The following is a 21,402-nucleotide window of genomic DNA, read 5'->3' as shown; positions in this document are numbered from 1 at the left end:
AGAACTCAATCCATGTCTCCCACACGAATGGCAGAAACCCAGGTACTTGAACTGTCATTTGCTGCCTTGCAGTGTGAATACTAGCAGAAAGGTGGATTGGAAGTAGAGCCAAAATTTGAACTGGGTTGGCACTGTGTAGTGGTTAGTTAAGCTGGTACCTGCTCTGCTGACATCCTATGGGTGCCAATTCCATATCCGGCTGCCCCACCTCGAATTCAGCTCCCTGATAACGTGCCTGGGAAAACAGTGGAAGATGGCCCAAATGCCTGGGTTCCTGCCACCTATATGGGAGATCCAGAAACTGCTCCAGGCTCCTGGCTTCAGGCTGGCACAGCCCTGGCCATTGTGGCAATTTGGGGAGTGAAGCACTTGATGGAAGATCTCTCTCTGTAACTTTGCCTTTCAAATAAATTAAAAAAAAAAAATCTTAAAAAAAAAAAAAAGACTTGAACTAGGCACTCTGATACAGGATGCGGGCATCCTTTGTAGTGTCTTAACTGCTGTACCAAATGTCTGCCCCAGAAGTTTTAAATTTTCAAAGTCTAATTTATCATTTTTTTTTTATTGCAGATGCTTTTGGTGTCAAGTCTCTTTTCTTAGTTCCACTTACAACATTTTTCTTGAATGATTTATAGTTTTACAATTAAGTTGCAATCCACTATGATTTTTTAAATGTCATTATCCCTAAATTTTTTAGATTTATTTATTTGTTTGAAAGTCAAAAGCTACAGAGAAGGAGAGGTAGAGAGAGAGAGAATCTTCCACCTACTGGTTCCCTCGCCAAATAACTGCAATGGTCAGGGTTGGGCCAGGCCGAAGCCAGGAGCTTTATCCGGGTCTCTTACATGGGAGCAGAGGCCCAGGGATTTGGGCCATCTTTCATTTTAGAAAGCTACTACTAATAAGCTATTTTAATTGCAAATTATTGTCACCCTGAATTAAGGCTTTCAGTCCATAAAAGACTCTATGGCAAATCACAACTTTAAAAGTTCCTTTCTCAGCAGAAACAAAAATCTGATTAGATTTTCTGTTGATGTCATAGATTGAATTAAAATATTGAGGGGTCATAGTTCAGCCTGGTGGTTGAGGCACTGGTGGGGAAGTCTCGTCCTATATTGGAGTGCCTAGGTTCAAGTCCTGGCTCTACGCCCAATTTGAGTTTTCCTGGGAATCAGAAGTGATGGCCCAAGTATTGGGTCTCTGCCAAACACATGGGGAGACCTGGATTGAGTTCCCAGTTTCTGGCTACTGAGGATGGGCACTTTCTCTGTCTCTCAAATAAACAAATAAAAATTTAGAAACACTTTTTTGACACACAGAGTGAATGAACAGCTTCATTTTAAGGAATGTAGATCATGAAGTATTTTTCCTACCCTTCTCTGGCACTAAAAACCGCCCTAAACCCTTGAACCCTATGTTTTGCCAAGCATCCTGCACTATATGGGGTCAGCCCAGGTTGATCAGTTTCTAAAGCATTCAGCTTGGTGTGAATAATTTGTCCTGTTAGGAATTCATTTTATAGTGCCTCTTTGTTCACAGAATTTCAAAGCACTACCAGCGCTTCAATCAGAATCATAAGAAATTTTGCAATGCTTTACATAATCTAAGGCAACAAATTAACTCAGTTTTGATATCACAGTGGAAGGAACACAGAAACAGCCTTGTTATGGAGGAGATAACTATTAGGCATTATCTACTGCCTCTTTATTACCTCATTATCTATTAGTCTCTTAGTAGTTGAGACTTGCACCAACACAGAGTAAATCAGATCAGGGCTTTGAAAAGATTCCATATATGGCAATCACACACAACCAGCTTTCTTTAAATATACCTCTTCCAACCTTGGCTAAAGAAAACCCAAACCATCAAAGTCCAAATACAAAAGATTTTTTTTTTTCTAACGAACTATACAATCTATACACAGTCATATAAATTATAGTGGTGAGAATAAGTTTATGATATGCATTACACGAGGCTCACAGAATAACACACTTTTCTGGTTAGCCCACGCAATTAAGCATGTTCTCACAGGGGATTCTGCATCGAACTCCTAGGAAAAAATTTATATTGATAATCAAAGTCCAGCAAAACTACCAATTCATTAGGACAAACCCTCACTTAAGTCTTTTTCCCTTTGAAGAAATACAATGTAATTTAGAAACAAGCTGAATGCCTTCTACGCTTGTACATTATCAAATAACCTGCCAAAAAAAAAAAAAAAAAAAAAAAAAAAGCCAAGCACTTTCAAAGGCATGTTTGCAGAAGAAATAAAGATAAGGGAGCCATAATGATAGCTTAATGGGTAAAGGCTAAGAGTCACACTCGATTCTGCCAGAAACAGACCTGTAGAGGTTCAGACACGCATCCAAGAATCAGCTCTGCCTGCCAACCTATCAGATGCTCATGCATGCAACTGGCAAGAAGGCCCAGGGCGCTGCCACTAAGCCTGTCACTGTCACTCATGAGGAAAGACAGACAAGTTCACTAGATAGCCAAAACTGTGGAGGACCTTGTCTCCAAACCAAAGCTAAGTATTCTTCCCTCAAGAGAAGGGAAATGCAAAGGCCCAGTACATGCTGCCAGTCATTCACTTGCTGAAACATTTTTTCTTTTAATGATAGTAATTTTTTAAAAAGATTTATCGATTTATTTGAGAGGTAGAGTTACACACAGAGAGAGGGAGAGATAGAAAGAAAGGTCTTCCATCTGCTGGTTCACTTCTCAGATGGCTGGAGCTGAGCCGATCAAATCTGACCCCAGGAGCCAGGAGCTTCCTCAGGGTTTCCCACGTGGGTACAGACTGTTACTGTTTTCCCAGGCCATAGCAGATAGTTGGATCAGAAGAGGAGCAGCCGGGACCTGAACTGGCACTCAGATGGGATGCCACGCAGCAAAAAGAGGCTTAGCCCACTACCACAGTGCTGGCCCCCTGAAACATTCTGAAATAACTGTCCTTAAGACACCACTGAGAGTTGAAGTTGCTGTCAATACAGTATTATTCTGCTGTGGCAAACAATGATGGAACTCTGCTTAATGTCGGGCTTCTCTCAAGATGAAAGCAAACTACTAAATGGATACCCATCACGTGTGGTGACTGCTGACAGATGTCCTTGGTAAGTCATGCTATGTGTAAGTCCCTGGAGAGTGAGGGGTATGGCAGACATTTGATTACCCTCAGACCATACTTCCATGAACAATGCCAAGATGCAGGTAGGAAGCTCGAAAATCAAATGTTTCCCACAGTTTTCAAATGAAGGCTCTTGGAGCTGGCGCTGTGGTGCAGCGGGTTAAGGCCCTAGCCTGAAGCACCGGTATCCCATATGGACGCTGGTTCTAGTCCTGGCTACTCGTCTTCTGATCTAGCTCTTTGCTGTGGCCTGGGATAGCAGTAGAGGATGGCCCAGGTCCTTGGGCTGTTGCACCCATGTGGGAGATCCAGAAGAAGCTCCTGGCTCCTGGCTTCGGATTGGCGCAGCTCCGGCCATTGCGGCCATCTGGGGAGTGAACCAACGGATGGAAGACCTCTCTTCTCTCTCTTTGCATCTCCTCTCTCTGTGTAACTCTTTCAAATAAATAAAATAAAATCTATTTTAAAAAAAAGAAGGCTCTTTTCTTTTGAAAATAGAAAAAATATTGCTACTGATAAAAATGCACAGTATTTGGATTCTGTTAATAATGAGGAATTTTAAAAAGCTGACAGGAAGAGTTTTCGATTTTCCTGAAGAGCCCTGCAGAAGACCCAGCGAACTACTGCGACCTGATGCTAGACTTCACTTTGCTTTTCTTTCTGAGAGGTAAATGGCACACACAAGATCCAGAAAAGCCACATTAATTTGGATCCTTTGTAAAATCTTTTGAGCCCTCTAGAGAAGCTGTGAAAAGTCACAAAAACAGAGCTGGGAATCATTTTCCTGCATACGTTATAGTTCTGTTTCATTTATTATTTAGATCTTTCTAAAAGGACTGGAGAAAGCTAGAAATTTTCTCGGTACGGTGCTGAGCAGAAAATAGGGTTTGATAAAAAAGCTTTATTAGGGGATGGTGGTAAGATTTTTTTTTTTTTTTTTTGACAGGCAGAGTAGACAGTGAGAGAGAGAGACAGAGAGAAAGGTCTTCCTCTTCCTTTTCCGTTGGTTCACCCTCCAATGGCCGCTGCAGCCAGCGCACTGTGGCCGGTGCACTGCGCTGATCCGAAGCCAGGAGCCAGGTGTTTCTCCTGGTCTCCCATGCGGGTGCAGGGCCCAAGCACTTGGGCCATCCTCCACTGCACTCCCGGGCCACAGCAGAGAGCTGGACTGGAAGAGGGGCAACCGGGACAGAATCCGGTGCCCCAACTCGGACTAGAACCTGGGGTGCCAGTGCTGCAGGTGGAGGATTAGCCTAGTGAGCCTTGGCACCGGCCGGTAGTAAGATTTATAAAATTTCTAGATAAGTGACAAAGATCTCCTACACTAGAAACAAAAATAAGAAAATGGGCTTTGAGTACAATCAAGATCTGCAATATGTAATGCTTTCAAGCATACAGGCTATTGATAAATAAGTTTAAGTCTGTCCTGGCTGGTGCAAAAAAAATGATTCTGCTGTGAGAAATCATTCCCTTTAAGAAAGGAACAGGCCTAGTAGTTCTCTATCAACACCAAAAGGTTTGGTAAGAGTGAGAAGACAAAGACTGATTTTGGTAGGCTGCAAACCCTTAGGCAGGGAGGTGATGCTGTGTGCATATAAGTAAGGTTGAGAAATATGATATGGTCACCTTACCTATTTAGCCAAAAAAAGCATCCATCTCACAGTATCACTGAACACTAAGGTTGTAGTAAAAGAGCTCAATTTTTAAAATTCAAATACTAACATCTACTTGTTTATTAAACACAAATTAAAAGACTTAGGATAGGCAATTTAAAAACACTATTCTGTAAGCTCTTCAGTTTATAATTTTAAAGTTTGGTACCACTTTATAAATTAAATCAAGTATGAAGATATTTACAAGAGACAGTGCTTCCATAATCTCCTTTTCTAAAAAAAAATTTATTTATTTATTTATTTATTTGAGAGGTAGAGTTACAGAGAGAGGGAGATACTGAGAGAAAGGTCTTCCATCTGCTGGTTCACTTCCCAGATGACCACAGCTGAGCTGACCAGATCCAAAGCCAGGAGCCAGGAGCTTCTGGGTCTCCTATGCCGGTGCAGGAGCCCAAGCACTTGGGACATCTTCAAATGCTTTCCCAGGCTATAGCAGAGAGATGGATCTGAAGAGGAGCAGCTGGGACTTGAATCGGCACCCCTATAGGATTCTGGTGCTGCAGGAGGAGGCTTAGCCCATTACGCCACAGCATTGGTCCCACGTAATCTCTTTTTTGACATTATAACCTCAGTATAGGATTTGGACACATGAAATGACCAGTGAGCTTCTTAAGGAATTAGGAAAATAAACCAACAATACCACAACTGCTTATCCCTGTTTTTTTGAAACCATGAAGCACCCCAAATAAGTCATGCTGACGTTCTGCCTCTGCTTAGGACTTACAGCCACCATTGCCTCACAGTACTGACCACTCCTTAAGGCAGAGCTTCCAAGGCATGAGCTGTAAATGATTATGAGTATCCCAAAGGCTGGACACATCCACCATGGCTCTCTGTTCATCCTAGTGGCCCATAAAAATACAGCCAGTTTTATGTATCATAAGGGATCGATGGGGAGCATGTCCTTTGATCCCATGGAGATGAGTTCCTATTTCCTAGGCTTCCAAAAAAACCCACAGTTAGGGTAATGGGAAACAGGTCAGCTTATGGTGTAAGAAAGGGGGGGGGGGCATGGAGAGAAGCGGGTATTTGGCTGAGCAATTAAGATGCCTGCATCCACTACTGGAGTACTTAGGTTTAATCCCTGCCTCTGGCTCCTAACTCCAGCTTCCTGCTAACACAGACCCTGTGAAGCAGTATGATGGCTCAAGTAACTAGATTCGTGCTACCCACATGGGAGACTTGGATTGAGTTCCAGGCTTGCAATTTTGGCCTCCATCCAGCTCTAGCTGATGCCAACATCTGGGGAGTGAACTGGAAAATAAGGCCTCTCTGTCTCTGCCATTCAAATAAATAAATAAAATTTTGAGGGGTGGGGACTTTTTTCTTCTTTGGCCAACTTCTACTCTTTTAGATGGTCTTCTGCAAATTTACTAAGAGATCGCCCAAATCACAGTTGTAAGCACAAATACTGATAAGACCTCAGGGTATGGTGGGATCCAGAACTCTAGCTGACTTACAGGAATGTGAAGTGCTGTGTGCCTGTGCATGCCATTGTGTCACAAGGAGAAAAAGGTTAGGCATCCTGGAAGGTGTGTGTGTCTATAAAAGATCCTATTTTTTAAAATGCTGGCACCAAATACTTATCCTGTGCTTCCCTTTTACTAAAAAGAAAAAGCTGAGCATGCCTGCAAGTGATGATTCTGTTGGCCACTCCCATTTGCCAGATCACCCAGGGCATTGAAGATGAAGGGCTGAGGCTGATTTAGTATTCTGCCTACTTTGGAGTGGCTTCAGTCTTCTTGGACTAGTGTCTGTTCTGTGTTCAATTTTTACAATCACACTGAATTTCACTACGTAAACAGAAGGTAAAATCCATATATTACATGTTAAGTACACATTTCTGTCACTTAGATATTAGCAACTCAATATTCCTTTTGAGTTCTCAAAAGAAAAACCACTAGAAGTATTAAATACTTAACATAATTATCTGAGAGAAATGGTACATGCATGGTTCACTTAAAAATCTTTATAATTAAGAAAGCACTATAATAAAAAAACAGAAAAACTGTTTTTATCTGACAATACTGACTTACAGGGATTGGTGTGTGTGTGTGTGTGTGTGTGTGTGTAGCCATTAATTAATTAATAAATCATAACAAATCATTAACAAAATCAAAATAATCAAAATAAATCATTAACAAATCATAACAAAAGGAACCTACTTTGAAAATTCTGAAATATTCCTGGACTTAAAAAGTTACCAAGAAGGTACTTGGAAGAGGTTTTACCAGATTACTGAGCAGTTGCCTATGAGACAGAGAAAGCAACGTGTTTTTAAAACATCTGACATCGCATGCAGTGTCACCGAGTCAGCCACGGGGCCTTAGTCCTTCTACGTTTTCAAGATGTTGTTACCTCTCCAGTCTACAAATGTGGCAACAGCAAGGCGCTCTGCTTATCTCAGTGAAGGCCAGACTAATGCAGCTGCCACAGATCCTCTCTCCTCCACTGATTACAGAATCACCATCCACAGCAGCGCTGCAGCAGATGGAGGAAGACTGCTGCCTTTTTCAAGCTACGGAAGAAGCACGGTGCTGAATTCAAAGAACACAAAGAATGAACCGTGGACCATTTCCTACTGTTTATAAATTCCTCTTTCAGTTTGGAGGCAGAACTCACATTTTGTGACTTGACAAATTATAAACTTATCTTACAGGGAAATTTCTTGCACTGTGCTTTAAGTCTGAAGATTTGTGCCAAATGCCAACAGCCACCTACCATCTCTACTGTTCCGAGTCTTGCCCTTGAACTGAGAAAGGGCAAGCAGAGACTTAAAAAAAAAAAAGCACACACTACAGCACTTCTTCTGCTAAAACTTTCCATCTGGCAGCTGCATTTTCAACACCATGGAAATGAAACTCTCTACTTTTTCTAGTGATCTCATTTTAATTAAAAATGCTCTATGTCAAGAGACTGATGCCCGATATAAAGGAAAAGTTGTGAGTGAAGCAGAAATGAAGAAGGGTTTCTCCCAGGCTACTGGAGGTAAGTTCTTAAAAATATTAAATAGTATTTTTATTTTCAAATGTACTTGTAACAAAGCTAAAAAGCAACATAGTAGGCTGACAGCTACATGGCCATTAATGAAATGCTCTCTTCAGGAAATTTCAGATCACATTTACTGGCATACAATTACTTTTAAAGTGTTTTATACAAAACACTAATTTGATACTATTTAAAAGTGCCAAGGCAGAAGAGGATTCAGGACCTATTTGGGTTCTTTTGGAAAACTGAAAAGGACTTTGTTTATTTTTCCAAAACTACTTTTGGATAATAGGAAACATTTAAGCACTAACAAAAGTGGCACTCAGTGGGAGATAACATGCCTTAAAGTACTGGGTTGAAGAAACACACAAAGTTGTCCTTGTTAAAGATGATTACCTTCCAGTAAAAAGATGCTAAGTCTAACACGAACATGAAGTAAAAATAACCCCTTCTCTGTTGGTTACAACTACCATTACACATTGGTACAAGGACAGAACAAAGTTAGGTCTGAGAAGACATCTAGACTATACATTCTTTCTAATGAAAGGATGAATACTTTTGCTGAAAATGGCCAAGAAAAAACTTGGAAGAACCTAAAATACCCTCACAGCCCCTGGGAGACCAGACTTACACTATTATCAGCTGACTCACTTACATTTACAATGGAAAATTCCCAAGTTGCAGATCTCAAGTTGTTAATTTTGACCATTAATCTAGAGGGGGCTGTTTTAGGAATAAACATGTACAGTTCTGGACTTAATGCTGCAGTACATTTCATTAAGAATCTTGACCTTTGCCAGGAAGGAAGAGTTCTGACAGTGAAAGTTCTAACAAACTTTAATGACTTCGGTTTATAATTTTCCAAGAAAACACAAGAGAAACTAAAAAATAAATTTAAAAGCGTACATCAGTGTTAATCTACATGATATAGCACCTGGCAAAGTGCTTGGTGAATGATATATTCAATAAATATCACTGATTTAAGGTGTTCATCTAAGTAATAACACTGATTAAAAACAAAGTAAAAAGCAATTCTGAAAGTTTTTGCCACAGAAAATCATTAAATGCTGGGACTAATTTTAGAGCTGGATGGCACCACAAACCTGTATCTGATTTCCAATACCCAGGTAGTACTGTCTATTGGAAGGTTACCCAGGGTGGGAAAACTTCTTTCTGGCAGGGACGATGTGGATATTCCTAACAACATCATTTGTGGGCCATACAAAATTATGAACTTAAAAATTAGCCCGCTATGGGTATCCTGAATTTTGACTCCTGCCTGTGACTGTCTTAGCAGGGCTAGACAAAATGACTTTGCGGGCTTTATACGGCCTGTAGGCTTAACGTCCTGACCATAGCTGTAAGAAGAAGAAAAAAACTAACTCTGCTTGCTTTTACTTTTTTGTTGATTCATATAGAAAGTTTTAGATTTCTCAAAAACTGCTCAGAACTGACCTTACAGAATATTCTTAGGGCATTCCACAACCAAGTGATATGTAAGCTCACATATCTGTATAAACATGCATTCTAGGCTACCTATCACCTTTACTCTAGAGATGTCCATATGAGTGCAATCAAAGGACTCTTGACCTTGGTTTTGGGGCAAACCACCTTCCAAAAGAAACTGCTTAGGTGTGTTGCTTGAAGCAGGTGCTTCCCACTTGGCTAAAGGATTAGTAGGTAACTGGCATATTTCCTTACGATGAAAGAGTGGCCAGAAATGTACAGATCCGTGACTGTCTTTTCAGAGCCCTGCCTAAATGAAGAACTGCCCTAGTTCCATTACTGAAAATTCCTTTCCATATTTTCTTCAGGTGTGATGGGATAGATTTTCTTTTTTTAAATATTTATTTTAGTAATTTGAAAGAGTTACAGAGAGAGGTGGAGAGACAGAGAGTGAGCAAGCAAGAGAGAGAGAGGGGTGTTTCCATCTGCTGGCCCACTCCCCAAAAGACTGCAATGGCCAGAGCTGAGCTGATTCAAAGCCAGGAGCCAGGAGCTTCTTCCATTCTCCCACGCGGGTGCAGGGGCCCAAGGACTTGGGCCATCTTCTGCTTTCCCAGGGCATAGCAGAGAGCTGGATCAGAAGTAGAGAAGCTGGGACTTGAATCAGCACCCATATGGGATGTCAGCACTGCAGGCCAGGGCTTTAACCCGCAGTGCCACAGAGTGGGCCCTGGGAGACATGTTTAAACTATGAACACCATTATTTTATTGTTTGAGTCTGTTTAGATCTATTTGTTTTGCTAAACTATGTTTTTCTAGAAAATTGTTAAGTTTTAAATTTATAGTCAAAAAGTTTTTCATAGTTTTTTTTTGTTTTTAAAATGTATGTCTCGGGGGCTGGTGTGGTGTAGCTGGTTAAGCCTCGACCTGCGATGCCGGCATCTCATATAGGCACCAGTGGGAGACCCCTTTGCTCTACTTCTGATACAGCTCTCTGCTAGTGTGCCTGGGAGCACAGTAGAGGATGGTTCAAGTGCTCGGACTCCTGCACCCACTTGGGAGACTTGGAGAAAGCTCTAGGATCTTGACTTCAGCCTGATCCAGCCCTGGTCATTGTGGCTGTTTGGGGAGAGAACCATCAGATGGAAGATCTCTCTTTGTTTCTCCTCTTCTTTCTGTAATCCTATCTTTCAAATAAATATATAAAAAAAGCTGTCTCTACCTTCAGCTGCAATATCCAAGTATATGCATTTCCTATTCCGAATATCACCTACTATGCTTCTTCATGCTCCTTTTATTATTGTTGTTACCAAAGGTTTTACATTATAGATCTTTTTTGTTCTGTTGATTTGCTCCATTGTACTACTACAATTTCTACTTTCTGCAATTAATTTATAGTCATTTTTTCCTACAACTTTACTCAAATTTCCTTATTTTCCTCTCTAACTTCTTGGGCTGGATGTCTTACATGTGATATTTTTTTATAAAACTTGTAATATATACTTAAAAATGCAAATTCTCTTATTGCTTGAAGCATTCTTTAGATAGCTATTTGATCAAGTTTGCTAACTGTATTAACTTTCATAACCATATTAAACTATTTGCTTTATCTGTTAAAAATCTCCCACTATAATTACAGATTATTAACACTCAATCTGTAGTCCTGTCATATACTAGGTTGCACACAACAGTCCAAAGTTGTCTTATCCTCTAGGCAATTTATGTATTAATTTTTTTCCTGAACAATGTTTTTGCCTTGCAGTCTACTACTATGAGTCAATATGAGTCAAAGCTTGACTGCCTTTGATATATTTCATGCTATTCTTAACTTTTAACCTTCCCAGGATCTTGAGTTTTAAAACATTGCTTGAAAACAGCATAGAGGCAAATTTTATATATTTATTCAAATCTCATTCCTTTAACTGGCAAACTTAATTCACTTAAATTTGTTCTAAAAGCTGATTCATTTTTTTCTGTTATCTTACTTTGGACTATTTATGATTGTTTTATTTTTTTCCCCCTTTCTCATTTGTACTGGTTTGAAAGTTAAGATAGCCTAATTCTTTTTTAAAGATTTATTTATTTATTTGAAAGGCAGTTACAGTGAGACAGAAGTAGAGATAAAGAGGTCTTTCGTCCTCTAGTCCATTCCCCAGATGGCAGCTACGACTGGAGCTGCACTGATCTGAAGCTAGGAGCCAGGAGGTTTCTCAGATCTCCCACGTGGGTGCTGGGGCCCAAGGACCTGAGCCATCTTCCACTGCTTTCTCAGGCCATTGCACAGAGCTGGATAGGAAGTGAAGCAGCTGGGATTCGAACTGGTGTCCATATGGATGCTGGCACTGCAGGCGATGGCTTTACCTGCTACATCACAGCATCAGCCCCAATAGCCTATTTTTGTTCCACAATGGTTATCTGTAATCTTTGAACATGTATAAACTTATTTAAAAGTCTACATTTAGTCAATTTATCTACTGTCACCTCACTCGTGGGATGCTTTGGCTTAAATAGCTTCTATTTTGTTATTGCTGAGTAGTATTTTTCATTTTATCTTGTTTTTAATAACCCTACATAGACTTGTCATTTCATTGTTTCATATCAACAATGCCACTTTTATTTGCTTTTCAGTGCTCATTCTTTCTTACTGTGCATTTCTTCTTTGTATGTTCAATTTTCTTCTTCCTGAACTATATTCTTTACAATCGTGCTATTAGATTTAAATTAACTGAAATTAAATAGATTGATAATTTAGTCTAATTCACATGAAATACAGTTAAAAATCAGCTGCACCAGGAACATTTCAAGTGCTCAGTAGTCACATGTGGCTACTGGCTACTACACCAGACAGCACTGCCCTGGAAGTGCCTATAGCAACCGTTTGCTGGAGACAAACCATTTCTGTTGTCTATCTAGTGCTCTTGAATTAATAAATTGTTGGCTAACTGCTTTTTCCTCATTCATCGGCAAATATTCCTGTCTTCCATACTAGGCAGTAGCAACTGAGGAGCGTGCAGCCAGTCTCACTGGTGCTGCTTTGCAAATACCCAGTCTCCAGCAATCTTTGGCTGCCTCTGTCTCTTTGCCTTTGAAATTTCATTGTAATGTGTGGCTATACAAATATTTCTATTTATTATTTTTAGGGCCTATTCTATTGCCTTCTTCTGAGATGTCTTTTATGAATTCTGGGAAATTCTCAGTCAGAATCTCTTCAGTACTGCTTCTCTTCAAATATATTTTATCACTCTGAAATTCTTATCTGTCATATGTGAGACTCAACAATTCTATCCTCTATCATGCATCTATTTCTTTCCGCTATTTGGATGCACTCTGAATTTCTTCAGACAGCTCTTCTAATTCATCACTTCTCTTCGTCTTTTTTAATTTGACAGGTAGAGTTATAGACAGCGAGAGAGAGACAGAGACAGAGAGAAAGATCTTCCTTCTGTTGGTTCACCTCCCCAAACGGCCACCATGGCCAGCGCTGCACCAACCCAGAGCCAGGAGCCAGGTGCTTCTTCCTGGTCTCCCATGCAGGTGCAGGCACCCAAGCACATGGGCCATCCTTCACTGCCCACCCCCCCGCGCCGGGCCACAGCAGAGAGCAGGACTGGAAGAGGAGCAACTGGGACTAGAACCCGGTGCCCATATGGGATGCCAGCGCCGCAGGTGGAGGATTAACCAAGTGAGCCACGGCGCTGGCCCCGGAATTCTTACATTAAAGAAAGCTCCTGCCTAAATAACCCCATAACAGCTGGCAGCCAGTGTCAGTTCACATGCTTCTCACTTTACTTTCCGTTTTTACTTTGATGCCGGCCAATGGAAATATTCCCAACTCTTTTTTGGCTATGCATTTAATATTTCATAAACATTTCTAAATATCTGGAGAAAGAAGATTTTTCTATTCAGATATTGCTGGACAGGGACTGAGTAATTTTCTTTGATGTGTCTATACCATAGACATAAAGGTTTAGAGTCTCCATGGAATGGTTTTATAATCCAGTTGATAAAATATTCCATTTATGATTGAAAACAGAAAGCCAGGAGACTGGTGGTAGTGTCAGTTAATACAACAAAACCATTTAAAAAAAAAATCACAGATAAAACAGAAACTGTCACTCATGTTTCTTAGGGAGAAGTGTCCACAGATTAAGACAGTATACTACATTAATACAAAGCTTTAGCTGAGAAGATGCTATGTGTCCCAAAATTCTGAAAACAAAAACAACCCACTGAGTTGCTTTTACTAAGAATTTTTTTAAAAGTTTGTCCTTTCAAGGATTTCCATTGTTAACACACATATTTTTTCAACTTACCATAACTCACACTATATAGTAACAGTACCAACAACATTTTAGAATATTATCAGTAAAGAGAGAAAAACCCTGGCTCATCCATGGTGCTAGTCAGATCAGGGGCTTAAGTAATTCATCCAAGGTTACAGCCAATAAAATGGCAAAGCCTAGAATAGAATTCTTGTCTGCAAACTAAATTCCATGCCAAAAAAAAGTGTTACCATGGCAAAGCCACCCTCAGGGGTATATCCTGTAGCTTGTGTATCTAGAAATATGAATTTCAAAGAGGAATGACTAAATAGGAAGCATAAAAATCCAACCCAAAGCTTCCCAAAGGATTGTTCCTTTCAGGTGTGGCATAACAAAGGGTGTGTTAGAGCATGGGTTGATACTTTAGCCTGCATTTGTCCAATAGGGTAGCCACGAGTGCACAGAACTACGGAAATACAAATGGATCAAATAAAGTAGAAAATTTCAGGCACTCAACAGTCACATGTGGCTGGCGGCTGCCGTACTAGACAACGCTGACAGAGAACTGTGCCATCACCACAGAGTTCTCTGGGACAGCACTGCTCTAGAATGTGGATTAATGAAGTGTACAATTCTACTGTGGTAGCAGGTTTAAGAACATTGGCTTTGAAGCCCAACAGAACTAGTGTTGAGGTCTACATCTGTCACTTGTTATGTGTATTACTCTTGAGCAACCCCCTAAACCCAAGTTTCTTATTTCCTCAATCTGTAGGTTGGGAATCAGAAATAAAGTGCTGAGAATATCACCACTGCTCAGTAACTACAGAACCCACAATCTTCCCATTCTTCACGGCTGGCCCATAGGGGTCTTGCAAATGCCAAAAAGTCCTTACACAGAATGAAGACACACTGTTTTCAAAAGTCTCAAGAGTACCACCAAACCTAAGCCCTTGGCTAATATGAGCATTTTTTCTATAAGTTTATCTTTTCTAAAAGGATGGGGGTGGGTGTGTGGGCACTCTGTATAGGTTAAAAAAAAAAAAAAAAGAAACCAGTTTATAACTGGAAAAAGTTACAGTTCAATGTACTAATACGTTAATTCTAAAAATTTATTTGAATGAAAGAAGCAGGATATGAAGGTGAAAGCTGAGTTAAATAGGTCAGGTGTCTTGGTCTGTTTCCCAGAAGAGAATGACAGAAGGGCAGCTACAGAATCAGGTGTAATTATTTATATGCATAATCAGATATTAATTAACTCTTTATTTAAAGAACAAATCCCTAAACAACTCAACAGCTTGCCAACCTGACAAGACTATTTTCCATTTTTAAGACAAGGCAGACAGAACACACTCAAGAGAGGACTTAACACACACAAACTCACTTCACAATGTCTTGTCACTTCTCCCTAACAGCTACTTCTCCAAATACTTTCCCCAATGGAACGACCTGGTTATTTGAGTTTTCTGTTGAACAAGGAAACCCCCTGTTGAAAATCTTTCTAAAATAAAATGCATGAACTCTTTTTCCCCAAGAATGTTCTAATTAACGTAATAAAGACTTCTGATGATTTAAGGTCTCATTATAACAAATTAGTCTTTTATATGATGGTGGGATTAAAGTCATAAAATACCAACGTTTAAATGCTGACCCTAGATTACACTGATATCTGCTTGATATTCACAAACAAAATTTAATGTTAGCTTGTTTTCTTATAATTTGCCCTCACTTCTTCCACATATGGACTATGGAAAAATTTCCAAATTAACTGAAGCTCTGATTAATTAGGCTCTGGTTTATTGTGGCTCAATTATATTTGTGTTTTGTCTCACTTTCATAGGACCCTTTACTTGTGAACGAAACACAATACAATTCACTTCAGGCTTATCCCAACTGATAACTAGATCCATGGATCTAACTGATAATTTTCCCTACTATTTGAATACTCGAACTTTTGCTAGTAATAACTAGATTAGATTTTCAGGTAATCAAGAACAGAGTTAAATCATTGCTACTTAAAAAAAAAAAAATTGGATCCATGTTCCTTTGTAGAATTTCCCCTTAGCCGGTGCCGCGGCTCACTAGGCTAATCCTCCGCCTAGCGGCGCTGGCACACCGGGTTCTAGTCCCGGTCGGGGCGCCGGATTCTGTCCCGGTTGCCCCTCTTCCAGGCCAGCCCTCTGCTGTGGCCAGGGAGTGCAGTGGAGGATGGCCCAGGTGCTTGGGCCCTGCACCCCATGGGAGACCAGGAAAAGCACCTGGCTCCTGGCTCCTGCCATTGGATCAGCGCGGTGCGCCGGCTGCGGCGGCCATTGGAGGGTGAACCAACGGCAAAGGAAGACCTTTCTCTCTGTCTCTCTCTCTCACTGTCCACTCTGCCTGTCAAAAAAAAAAAAAAAAAAAAAAAAGAGAATTTCCCCTTTAATGGAATGTTCAGTACAAAGAAACAAGTATCCCAGTAATTCTATTGATAATATTTATTTAAATAAATCCATCTGAATTTACAGGTCCAGTATGTTCAAAGAATCTGAAATCTGAGAGGTAATTATCTGGACAAACAGTTTATTGAGAAGTCAAGAGATACTTAAAAAATAGGTCTTGCTACTTCTCATTCAGGGAATTAAAAGATGTGTAGTATCTAGTAGCTCTTTATATCTTATACTGAAGGAACTTCCCAATACAAATTACTTCTCAGTCAAGTTACACAGTAACTTTTAATTTCAAAGTTACACACATTTCTCAAATAATATCCTTAGATGTTGATTAGTCACTCTAATATTCTACAGTCAATGCCAAGCAGACAGTCATCTGTTCTCAAACCCCATATAGTCAACCCTTATAATGAGATACTGTAACCAAGAGCACTTTTCAGTGCTGGGCTTTCTTGAAGGAGTCACTCTAGTGGTGCTCATTGTATCTAATCATTATTACAATCTGCAAAACACACAGGAGGTCCCTGCAAGCAGGAAGAATTACAATCCCAATTCTCCTACTGAGAATCTGTCACTCATCTCGGAGTCTCAGTTGACTTAGTCACCTGCCTCCCCTACGTAGAGCATTGTGTCATTAACATTAAAGAACAACAGCCCTCAGCACAGCACTGGTAACCAGAGGACACTCGACTACATAAGCAGACCAAAAAACACCATTATTGAGAGCAAAGACAGTACTTCCTTTGTGGGAAGAAGTCTTAGTTGCCTGTCCCTATCCTGTTCCTCCCAAAATAAATTCTGTTGTTCAAGGGCAGGGGCAATTAACAGTTTAGCTTCACCACAAAAACAAAGGAATAAAACATCAGAAACATAATGGTATTAAACAGAATAGTACAGTTAACCAAGACAGTGTAAGTTATTATATACAAAACTGTTTTCGGTTTTATGGCCCAATTTAAACGGCTTGATTTTACTAAGAGACTCACTTATAACTATAGAACACAATTTAGACCACATTTTGTATTGTGATTTGCAACTCTAGAAATAATGTGCTGATAGAAATTAAAGTCACTTAATTTTACATGTAAATACATTAACTGTAACAAAATAGATATACTCACAGCTTGCATTTCTATACAAAAGAAATGGTTCATGGAGCTGAAATTCCAGATCTTTGTTCACTGGTTCAACTAGATTGTGCATATTCAGTCGATTCACAATGGTAAAACCATGGTAAGGTGAAGCTGACCTTAGATTTAATAGAAGAAAAGAAGATCTATAGTCACCATTTAATCTGTAGAACGGTTACCTGGTACTTTATTCTCGTTTCACAGAAAGAATGAATAAATCGGTATATTATATAGTATTATTATCACTTCAAAACATAACCAAAATTTAAGTTAGCTCACCCCCTTCTTCTGCTCACAATTCAGGAGCCACCCTCAGAGTGAAGTCAAAGTACTTAGTAAGGCCCAAGACCCGGCTGATGCGCTCTTCTCCCTGACTTCAGCTCTGACGCCTCCTCCTGGCTCTCCCTGCTCCAGGCTGTAGGTGTGCTTTCACCTCAAGGCTGGACTGGGTCGCTGGCCCAGGATGTATCATCCCCAGCAAGCCTCTGCTCAGCTGCCTCATCAGTGGGGCTCGCCTGAGTCACCCTTTTAATGCTCCCAATTTGTTCCCAAGCTCAATACCCTAAACCCTCTCTACCACTACCACTTACTTCCTATATTCACTGTCTTCCTTGCCAACAGAACATAAGCTCCAAATGTTTGTCTTATTTTCCCAGATGTATCTCAAAGCAGACACAGTCACAGCATTTGATAAATAATTTCTAAATTAAATATCAATTATTTTAAATATGGAATAGGATTGGTTACCTTCATAATATTTTTTCTTGTACTTAATATGTATCTGCATAGTTCTCCTGAGGTTAGATGGAAAATACTTTGAATATTACTAAGGAACATCCATGGTTCCTCTATCAGGGGAATCCAAAAATATTCCTTACATGTATCTAACACTTCCTAGCTTCTCATTTGTTTCTCTGTGACAAACATGGGCAGATAACAGAACCCTGTTCTACAGATTAGTTAACGAGCTTAGAATGATTAAGGCTTGAGTTCAAAGGCACAGAAATAATATACCTAGCTTTTAGCTTTAGACTTTTTGACTCCAAATTCAATCTTCCTCTATATAAAGTATCCTTGCAAAAGGCTATTCTGACATCTTCATACACCTTTATCCAAGGCACACAAAATGTTCGCCCATCTTCCAGTTTCTTCAGTCTCCTTTTATTAGAATCAATGTGTTGTAAGCCTCCTCACATTGTATGAAATCAAGCCAGTCCACTGATGTCACACTTTCTCAACAAAGGATCTGTACTACCCCTAACAATATGGCCAGTAGAGAGCCTTCCAAATTCCAGACCTAAATCCCAGTAACAGTTAAAGAGTTTTTTAAAGATTTATATTACTAATGCAGAGTGTGAAAGGGGTTAGGGTCAAGTCCCTCCTTTTAAAAATGAGAACAAATCAAGGAAATAAAGTGCCAATTTAGGAAGAGCTTGCTGTACAGATATCAAAGTACTTACACTTAAAAGCAGAAAAAGATGAGTGTGCTTAGACAAGATCTCAAAGCTTTACATTAAAATTTAGAAGACTATTTGACAAATTATTTTAAGTTAGTATTGATAGAAAAAGGCAATCCTTAATACAAAAAAAAAAACAAAAACAAAAACAAACAAACAAACAAACACACAAACCCAGATGTCAGTAATGGTCCCCATTGACTGTAAGCTTCAGAGAACAAGGGGAAGCACTGAACCTATGAAATGCATAACATCTGTTCTCTTTATATTAATAAAAATTAAAAAAATAAAAAAGAGGAAAAAAAAGAAAACAAGAGAAGGCAACTACCCATTTCAGAGCAAAACCTCAGGGGGATCCAGGAAAACAAGTTCTCCACTACTTCTACATTCTGTCAGTTGCCTTTAGGCTTCCCAAGCTATAATTCCCAAACCAATCACATTTTAACATAATTATCAGAGATGTTGAAAATTAGAAATGTACAATATGAATAACCTAGGCTTTCTGACGAATTCTCAAAGAAGCTAAAAATACATATGGTTAAAGATGCTATGCATAATCCAGAACTTTTAGAGCGGCTGGAGTGGAAGCAGCCACTACAGAGTGGAGGCCCAGCCTCTCAGTCTCACCTCATTGTTTTACAGACCTAGTCTGTTTTCTCAAACACTCTTTGCTCTTTAATAGCGTCAGGAGGGAGGAATCTGTTTCAGGCTCATTCATTTGTCAAAAATGCTTTCTATTTCGAAAAGGTTTTACCAAACTCTTAAAAAGATTCTACTTCCATTTATCCCAATTCACAGGAAGGCTCACAGAAGGGAAAGAACTTGGTTAGGAACTCAGAGCTAGGGGTGGATGCAACCAAAGGGGAGAAGCAGGAGAGTTCCCCCCAAAACGCACAAAGTGGCACCATCTCATGACAGATCACCATATACTTAAAACATTTATTATAAAAAACGCTTACCTTCGGTATACAAATAAGGTCCCTTCTATATCAGTCTTCTCCTGTAACACAATGAATCAATTAGTATTTTCCCCATAATCCAACTCCAAACACTCCCTAAGGAGAACTACTTCATGTTTATGAGTAACTTGTTTTATTTACTGTAAAATTAACCACCTTTGAACAGGGAAAGTTAAGTCTCCCTCTAATGGCACAAATTTCGGTTACCAATTTCCTATGCATCCTTTCAATGCTGCTGATGCAGACATAGGCACATACAGACTTTAACCCAGCAACCTGTCTTTATCTGTAGCATTTTTCTTTTATAATCAGTGAAAGAGAAAATCACAGAACTAGCTTTCACTTTTTAAAGAAAATGTTTTGGCCAGATTTCTTAATTTTAATGACAAAGTCCTGTGGGCAACAATTTCTTAACTTTTTAAAGTTTATCAAACTTAACATAAAAAAAATGGAAATTTTCTTAGAGGATCCCTTGTTTTATCACTGGAACATTTTGGTATATTTTCATGAGTAGCACACCTTGTGGTTAAGAATTACTATCAACACAATTAGGTAATTATTTTTTAGAACTTTGCTAAAGAATCATGAATACTGAAATTATACTCTGCCTTAAATAATTATTTTATCTTACAAGTAATGCAAAAAATATTTTAAAGTGACCTTGATCAAGAGTACAACTCAGTATTACCTTTCATTTGTTCTGCCAGAGTGTATTTAAATTTCAAACAAAGAAACAATGTTGCAATGTCTGCAGTTCACCACTTGCTGGACCTAACTATTTTAATGCAATGAAGAACATGTTAAAACTTTACATGTTAGACATATCAAACCAAATTATTTGGGATAATTTATACATGTAAAAAATCTCAATATCTTCCAGTATTACCTTAGCTTAAATATAATCATCAATCTTCCTTCCTAAGAATTCAGAAGCTTTTTCTTGCCTTCAAAATGTTATTAGTATTAAATAACTGGTGATCAAATGTCTCAAAGAAAATTTGTCCCCCAAAAAACACAGAACAGAAAAAGATGTGGTTATGCTCTATGAGCCGTGCTTCAATACATAAAAACAGCAGTTTATTTTTCAATTGTACTAGGGTATGGCAAAAAAGCTTGTGGAAAATGAAATTAAAATTATTTCGGCACAAAAAATTCTGAATTCCAAGCATTTTTTTCCAGAATATGTATTTTCCATGAACTTTTTTTGTAAACTGTTTACATCTCATATATAAACAAGAATTTTAGTTTAAAATTCTAAAATATTCAAAATGTATCAACAACTAGAAATAAGAACTTTTTAGGCACAAATTACAGTCCCATTCTTCCCCATTTGTTGGCAATCTATATTTCACAAACCAAGAGAAACGACTGAAAACATTTCAAACTAAGGCAATGTCTAAAATAGCTACACTTAAAAACACTCTATATTTTCATTCTCTGTGACTTCTCATGCTTCCTGTCTTCCAGGTGGTAAGAAAAAGATCATGAAAATTCTCTCCATGTGAATTAACTGTTGGTAAATGCCAGATGATTTTCATATAATTACTGACAAATATAACCTATGCATCTGTATAGTAAGGGACACAGTATGACAATCCTCCACAGTTTTGTTGAAAACTTTCACGCTCACTGAATGTCTGTGCCAGTCACTGACGAATTCAACGCAGCAAGCGTTTACTTAGTAAATTCTAGGTGTACAGCTTATGGCTGAATGAGTGAACCAGGGAGGGTCCGCAACCAGGAAACTGTTATTTTAACAACTAAAAGTACTTCAGGCAGGGACTAGCAAGAGCTGGTGAACAGAGAGAAAGTAACTTTTCAGACTCCCTCTGGTGCCCGAAAGCCAAAGTATTCAGTCCGCTGGGAGTGTTCAGAGGTGACATCACCGGTCTTTTTCCTGGAAAAGGTCTCCAGGGAATCCAATTAACACA

The 21,402-nt window shown here is 39.2% G+C and overlaps 1 protein-coding gene across 4 annotated transcripts in view; it reads right to left on the bottom strand.

Annotated features, from left to right (window-relative positions):
* DCP1A (decapping mRNA 1A) overlaps positions 1–21,402 on the bottom strand; it is a 55,342-nt gene that overhangs the window by 33,184 nt on the left and 756 nt on the right. For 3 of the 4 annotated variants that reach the window (XM_089305549.1, XM_002713390.6, XM_089305550.1), the window contains exons 2-3: positions 19,472–19,512; positions 17,047–17,174 (exon numbers count right to left, since the gene is read on the bottom strand). Coding sequence is in view for 2 of the 4 variants with exons in the window: in XM_002713390.6 (XP_002713436.2) it covers positions 17,047–17,174; positions 19,472–19,512 (169 nt within the window). In the remaining 2 variants the exon portion in view is untranslated. Of the gene's footprint in view, positions 1–17,046; positions 17,175–19,471; positions 19,513–20,159; positions 20,247–21,402 lie in introns of all 4 variants that reach the window. The other variant, XM_089305548.1, reaches the window with a different exon arrangement.

This window comes from Oryctolagus cuniculus, chromosome 10, assembly GCF_051225735.1.
Source record: "Oryctolagus cuniculus isolate XC-2025 breed Fujian yellow rabbit chromosome 10, ASM5122573v1, whole genome shotgun sequence".
Classification (NCBI taxonomy): domain Eukaryota; kingdom Metazoa; phylum Chordata; class Mammalia; order Lagomorpha; family Leporidae; genus Oryctolagus; species Oryctolagus cuniculus.
Note: the sequence above shows the minus strand (reverse complement) of the source record. Positions and strands in the feature narration are given on the sequence as shown.